The sequence below is a fragment of the Otolemur garnettii genome, unplaced genomic scaffold, assembly GCF_000181295.1.
Source record: "Otolemur garnettii isolate 467f Iridium unplaced genomic scaffold, OtoGar3 scaffold00112, whole genome shotgun sequence".
Classification (NCBI taxonomy): Eukaryota; Metazoa; Chordata; class Mammalia; order Primates; family Galagidae; genus Otolemur; species Otolemur garnettii.
Window position 1 is genome coordinate 1609800 of NW_003852507.1, and position 7159 is coordinate 1616958.

The 7159-nt window shown below is 47.1% G+C and overlaps 1 protein-coding gene across 4 annotated transcripts in view; it reads left to right on the forward strand.

The window, feature by feature from the left end:
• Positions 1–1510: 1510 nt before the first annotated feature.
• Positions 1511–7159, forward strand: part of KIAA0100 (KIAA0100 ortholog) — a 37707-nt gene continuing 32058 nt past the window's right edge. For 2 of the 4 annotated variants that reach the window (XM_023517487.1, XM_023517488.1), the window contains exons 1-10: positions 1511–1681; positions 2477–2606; positions 3731–3780; positions 4075–4222; positions 4396–4514; positions 4744–4804; positions 5005–5194; positions 6063–6186; positions 6346–6470; positions 6671–6738. In XM_023517487.1, coding sequence (XP_023373255.1) covers positions 1614–1681; positions 2477–2606; positions 3731–3780; positions 4075–4222; positions 4396–4514; positions 4744–4804; positions 5005–5194; positions 6063–6186; positions 6346–6470; positions 6671–6738 — 1083 coding nt within the window. In that variant the 5' untranslated portion in view covers positions 1511–1613. Of the gene's footprint in view, positions 1682–1711; positions 2607–3730; positions 3781–4074; positions 4223–4395; positions 4515–4743; positions 4805–5004; positions 5195–5626; positions 5693–6062; positions 6187–6345; positions 6471–6670; positions 6739–7159 lie in introns of those variants that run through there. The other 2 variants (XM_012809755.2, XM_023517489.1) reach the window with 2 other exon arrangements.

A 7159-nucleotide genomic window follows, 5' to 3' on the forward strand; every position in this document is an offset into this window, starting at 1 on the left:
TGGACTGTTTTCAGTGAGTTGTTGGGCTTTCCCTAAGCATTCAGAGAATATACACTGATGAGAGGCTGCAGATTACAAGGAGGATGACACATAAATACAGTGCTTAAGAAATAAGTGTGGCCTTGCAATAGTGGTGGACCCCTTGGGAAGATTTGAAATAACTGATAAGAGAACTAGATAAGGAAACCAGTGGGAGGAGTAAAAGCAACACACAGGTGAAAGTGTAAATGGTGCTTTATCTGAGGGAGCCAAAAAAGAGAGGCTTTGAGTAAAATCTTGAAGGATGTTTATGGAAATTAGGAACTGAAAGCAAAAGGACCTGAAGTACTCTATAATGCTTATTTTGAAATCTTCGAGATTCCTTCCTTCCCTTCCTCTTCCTTTTCTTCCTTTTGAGAGGGAAGTCTGGCTGTGTTGCCTGGGCTGGAGTGCAATGGCATCAACATAGCTCACTGCAACTTCCAACTTCTGGGTACATTCAGCAGAACATTTTTGCTGGGGAAAAAAAAGACAGACTCCTGGTTACAGGCAATCCGCCTCAGTCTCCAGCCCTAAGTTGCTGGAACTATAGACGGGGGCCACCACTCTTGGCTACAGGATTTCTTTAGTTTGTACTGTATTAGTAGATCATCGTTCACATATTGATTCATAGTATCACAGTAACTCTAGGGGACCTTTGACCAACTCCCTCATTTTAGAGAAAGAAGCAGTCAAGAATGACCCTGACCTGAAATGACCCTGTATTTTCTATTTTATGTAATTATGTTTGCAATCCTTTGTTGCTGAAGGACAAGAACAATGTTTCACTACATCTGCAGTATTTCCCCCATCCTCTTTCAGGGCCCATTTCCTGCTATACAGTAGATGCTTAAAACTGCCCAAAGGTAGACCAATACATACTAATTGGCCAGAACAGTGTTCAAACAATAAATGAATTAACTCATGGGGTTTCCCCCTGTGGATGGAACGAGATGGGATTCTTTTATTTTATTTATTTATTATTTATTTATTTATTTAGAGGTGGGATTCTTGAGGACTTTTAATCACCTCTTGATTTCGTCAATAATTTTCACACAGGATTCTTGAATAAGATGAGACATATCCCTATGTCTGACCTAAGGATATAACTCTGCAGAACCCTCTGTGTCCCTCAACGTGGTCCAGCAGATTCTGTAAATTCCCAGAAAGTGGAACTCTCAGTAGCTGAAATGAACTAGCCTGGCCCACCGCCAGCTCAGGGAGTGGGATCGGACTCCGACCCCTGCCGTCCGCAAAGTCCGCAGTTCCCGGGCAGTTCCCGGCACCGTCTAGCACGCCCGGGGCGGGGTGTATGTGTCCACTCTCGCTCCGCTTCCCGGCGCCACGCCCGTGCTTCGCTCACGCAGGCGTTCGGCCCTCTCCGGTGCGGGCGTAGGGCGGGGCGCGGGAGGGAGCCAGCTGGCTGGCTGGCTGGCCGGCTGCGGAAGGCGGGGCTCGCGTGCGCACCAACGCTTCCTCGCACAGCGTCGACCCTGCGCGCGCGGCTGGTCGGCCCGCGGCGGCGCTGCGCGGATCCGGCGTCGGGGTCCGGCATGGCGGGGGCCGGGGCCAGGCCGGGCCGGCCCCGGACCTAAATGCCTCTGCTCTTCTTCGCGCTGCTGGTCTTGCTGCTGGTTGCGCTTAGCGCCCTTTTTCTAGGCCGGTGAGGGGCTCCCGGCCACGGCGGGCGGGAGAAGGAAGAAGGACTGGGGAGGGGGCGCGCACAGGACCGAAGCGCGGGAGGCAGAGAGGGTGGGGCCGAGGAGGGGGCGCGCGGCGACGGGAGGGCTCGTGCAGGCCTGCGGCCCGAGCTACCCGGGATCGGCTGCGAGTCGGGGAAACGGAGGAGCGGGCGGGCCCTGAGGAAATGCCGAGCTCAAGAACTGAATAGGAGAGGAAAGGGTCTCGTTTGGTGGTCTCTCATTCTTCCTCCACCTGCCCCCTGAACGTCCTCTTCATCAAGGACGAAGTGCACTTGCAGCCTCGCCCTGGGGAGCGGGGACAGAAGGTCTGGTTATCCAGGGGAGAGCACCATTTGAGTTGGCTGGTTTTGACCCACAGTGTCTTCTCGCGGACACCTTTTGGAGGGGCGGTGCAGAAGAAACTGAGACCCTCTGGAGAGTGTATGATGTCATATCTGACAGAGTCGCCTCCACTTTGATTCCTGCAAGGGCTTTCTCCCCTTCTGGGATTCCTAACGATTTGAGGGATTGTTTTCTTGTTCCCGACTTAGAGGGTGGAGATGAGAGTGTGTGATTTTCTCTGGGTAGAGGGGTTCCTGGGAGCTAGGATCCTGATCATTGTGGCTGAAATGTGTTTAATAGAGTGGTGCTTTTTGGTTGTTCAGAAGATCCACTTTCGGGACATGACTTTTTGCAAGCCTTTCTTTGACCAGCAGGGGATGTGGGAAGCCATAATTGAGAGAGGGTCCTCTGAGTTCACAGGGAATTTTCTGCAGGTGGCTGGTCGTCCGGTTGGCCACCAAGTGGTGTCAGCGGAAGCTGCAGGCGGACCTAAAGATTGGCTCCTTTCGCTTTTTTTGGATCCAGAATGTCAGTCTTAAGTTTCAGCAGCACCAGCAAACAGTGGTAAGTTCTGGGAAAATCTCTGGGTATGTGTGTGGGATTGAGGAGCTGAATTTCACCTTTATTTTCCTTTTTTAAAATTCTGGGTGGCTTTCCTAGTTAATGCCATCCTTGCCACCTCTTTGCAAAGATAATCTTAGAGCAAGCTGGGGTTGGTGCATATTCAGTTAAAATTTTTATAGGCTCTGCGCCAGCACAGTGGTTACTGTGCCAGCCACACACAGCGAGGTTAGTGGGTTAGAACCCGGCCCGGGCCAGCTAATCAACAATGACAATTGCAACAAAAAATAGTTGGGCATTGTGGCAGGTACCTATAGTCTCAGCTACTTGGGAGGCTGAGACAAGAGAATCGCTTAAGCCCAAGAGTTTGAGGTTGCTGTAAGCTATGATGTCACGGCACTCTACCAAGGGTGACATAGTGAGACTGTCTCAAAAAAAAATATAAAATTGTGAAAAAAAATTTTTATAGGGCGCAGAACACTGGGACTGATGCATATTCAGTTAAAAAGTTTTATAGGGTTGGCGCCCATAGCTCAGTGGGCAGGGTGCCGACCATATACACTGAGGCTGGAGGGTTTGAACCCAGCCTGGGCCAGCTAAAACAACAATGACAACTGCAATAACAACAACAAAAATAGCCAGGCATTGTGGTGGGCACCTGTAGTCCCAGCTACTTTGGAGGCTGAGGCAGGGGAATCACTTAAGCCCAAGAGTTTGAGGTTGCTGTGAGCTGTGATGCCACAGCACTCTACCCAGGGTGACAGCTTAGACTCTGTCTCAAAAAAAAAAAAATTTTTTTTTTTATTTTTATAGGGCACAGAGTGTCCAGGGCACATAAAAAGATACGGAAGTAAAGCATAGAAGAAAGATAACAGGAAATAGAAGGCCTTACTGTTCTAATTTAAGAGGGCAGCATACCCATAAAAGAGAAATTTTAGGCAAGTTCAACTAACAGCAGGCAAGTGCTGAGCAGAGCAGCCAGTGGCAATGTAATGGCACAGATAACAGTGGAAGTGCCTATAGGAAGCCCTCTTCATCTAGAGCTCAGCACGAAGATTGTTGGCTTGTCAAGCTGCTATTGCTTACATAGCCAGTAGTGTACAAAGCTTTCTCTAATACTATTTTAGGAAGTTGATAACCTGTGGATTTCCAGCAAACTCCTTAGCCATGATCTGCCGTGAGTACCCTATATTCTCACGTTTCTCTTGGGGAATATTTTGGAGTTGGGGTTGGAAAGTGAGATTTTTCTACAGAGGCCTTATAAGCCAAGGAGGGAAGAAAGCTCTTACTGAAGTCTCCTTTTAGCCTGTGTGCCATTATCTTGGAAAAAGACATTGAAAACTGCTATGAAACTATCCTCTGTGATTTGAACTATATTTTTAGGAAGGATGGGAAAATGAATGTGAGGGTGGGAAGGAGATTGGTGTGGAATGGATGGACCTGGTGGCAGTGAAGTTTCTCTTTTGGGCAGACACTATGTGGCGTTGTGCTTTGGAGAAGTACGTATCAGAACGGACCTACAGAAAGTTTCTGGCCTGTCTGCCCCATTCTCCCAGAGCACTGGGGTGGATCAAAAGGAACTGTCCTTCAGCCCATCCTTACTGAAGATCTTTTGCCAAGTGAGACTACTTCTCCCACTATCCTGGACTGTACTTTGGGCTGGTTGGCTTTGGAGTTGTGGGTAGATTTTTCTACTATTTTGGGGGCATAATGGTAAGAGTTGCTTCTCTTTCTAAGCTGGAAAGGAGGAGCAGTGCCTTGACATTAATTTATCCTTTCTTCTTCCTTTTAGCTGTTTTCCATTCATGTAGATGCTATAAACATCATGGTTCTCAAGGTGGATACCTCTGAATCCTTGTGGCATATTCAGATTAGTAGAAGCAGATTTCTATTTGACAGTGATGGGAAAAGGTAAGTGCCTGGTAGAGGAAGGTCTGGAAGTCCCATTCTTAGAATTGCTTCAGGGCAAGTTGATGTCAGGGCCTCTTATCAAGGTGTCAGGTTCTCTTTCAGTGCAATTTGAGGAGAGGCTAAGATAAGGCATTTCCGGTTGCCTTGTTTCTTCTAGTTAATGGAACTTGATTGGAGGTAAATGGTGAGGAATGGGGCCAAATCCTCTTAATTTTTTTTTTTCTCCCAGGCTAATCTGTGAGATGAGCTTATGTAAGGTTAACAGCAAAGTTCTAAAGAGTGGTCAGCTGGTAAGTATTTCATGGTCATTCAGATAACCTCATTTTCTCCTGGGTGGAAGGTATAAAGGAGTTTAGAGGCCACATTCTAGATTCTGTGTCCTTTATAGGGTTCCCTTGAGCCAATATTCAGTGTTCCAGACCATTACCTTTTGATCTAAAACTCCCCAAACTCCATACGCACCCACCTTAGAGACTTACCCTTCCTACAGGAGGACACCTGCCTAGTGGAGCTCTCACTGGCCTTAGACCTGTGTCTAAAAGTGGGCATTAGCAGTAGGAATCTGAAGGCTATCAGTGTGGATGTGTGGACACTCCATGCCGAACTGCATGAAGGCCTCTTCCAGAGTCAGCTTCTGTGCCAGGGCCCAAGCCTGGCATCCAAACCTGTTCCTTATTCAGGTAAAGCCCTAATCATTGATCCTTTTGGCTTTCTTGTTCTAAAGGGTTATATTGGAAGTAGAAAAACAGAGTGGTCTCACTGCTCATTAGAGTATGAGTAATTTGTCACCATAGGCTTGACCCTGAGGATAGTTTGAGGAAATAGGCATCTGCTTGTATTAGATGAAAATAACTAACATCTAGTGGGTATCTGTTATGAATTAGACCTATATTATGTTTTATATACAGTTGACCCTTGAACAACATGGGTTTGAACTGTGCAGGTTCACTTAGGTAGATTTTTTTCAATATATTTGGCCCTCTATCCCTGGGTTCTACATGCACAATTGAATGCAGATGGAAAATAAAGTATTCACAGGATGTGAAACCTGAAGATACAGAGGGCTGACTCTTTTTACATGTGGGTTCTGCAGGTTCTACTATTGGACTTCAGATGTATTGAGTTTGATGTATGTGGGGGTCCTGGAACCAGTCCCCTGAGGATACTGAGAAACAACTGTATGTTCTTTCACTAAGTCCTCAGCATTTCATAGATAAGGAAACTGAAGCCTAGGAAGGTTAGCTTTAGAACTGGACTGAGCTCATATAGCTAGTCAACAGTAAAAATGGGGTTTGAATTATTTGGCCCTAAAGTTCATATTCTTTCCATTATAGTAGCCTGCCCTCTCATACTATTTATGTTTTTAAGAGTTTGGACAAGGAAGTATAGCAAGTGCCTGGTTCTCTGGAGTATTTGCTGTACTGCCCCATGTGGGCATTTGCTTAGCCTACTATATGTGGGAGGACTTGACCATAACGGGCAGGGAATTTCAGGAGAATTGAGAGTGTGCAGGATTGATGGCTCACCTGTTGTTCATTATATTTTCAGAGGGGACAGAGAACTTCGTTGAGCCTACTCTGCCTGGCCTGTTCCTTTTCCAGCAGCTGCCAGACCAGGTCAAGGTTAAGATGGAGAATACAAGTGTGGTGTTGTCTATGAATAGTCAAAAGAGGTGAGATCTCTCCTGACTCAGAAGTCTGGAGAGATAGTGGGGGATGTATGCTGGGATCTCCATGACTTGCCTAGTAGCTGCACTGGGCTTACTTGTTAGAAGAAGGGAAGTAGAAATGGCATTCCACATCTTTCTGACCTAAAATTTGTCTTGGTCCAGGCACCTGACTTGGACGCTGAAGCTGCTGCATTTCCTGTATAACCGTGATGAGGATCAATTGCCCCTTCGAAGCTTCACATCAAACTCTGACATGGCACAGATGAGCACTGAACTCCTACTGGAAGGTTCATGGGGTAGGGGGTACTGGTACTGAGAGAGAAAGGGAGGACTAGACATTCTTTTTGCTCATACCCCATATGGTCTTCTTAATTTAATATCAGTGTAACTAGAGCAGGGAGGTGGGAACATATTGAGAGAAAATAGCTCCAACTCACAAATGTTGGTGACAGGGCTCCCCTCTGATCTGACTTCTGGCCTCTTACAGATGGGTTGTTGCTGTCCCAGAGTCGCCAGCGCATCGTGTGCCTCAGCTCCCTCAAGGCTAGTGTGCAGGTGTGATGACCGTGGTACCAAGAATTGTTGCTTGCTTGCTTTCTTTCTTTCTTTCTTTCTTTCTTTCTTTCTTTTTCTTTCTTTCTTTCTTTCTTTCTTTTTTTGAGACAGAGCCTCAAGCCTGTCACCCTTGGTAGAGTGCTGTGGCATTACAGCTCACAACAACCTCCAACTCCTGGGCTTAAGAGATTCTCTTGTCTCAGCCTCCCAAGTAACTGGGACTACAGGCGCCTGCCACAACGCCCGGCTATTTTTTGGTTGTTGGTTGTAGTTGTCATTATTGTTGGGCAGGCCTGGGCTGGATTCAAACCTGCAAGCTCTGGTGTATATGGCTGGTGTCTTAGCTGCTGAGCCATAGGTGCTGAGCCTGAACATGCATTCTAAATTGGTTGTCCAACTTTGGCCTCCTGTGTTCCTGCCT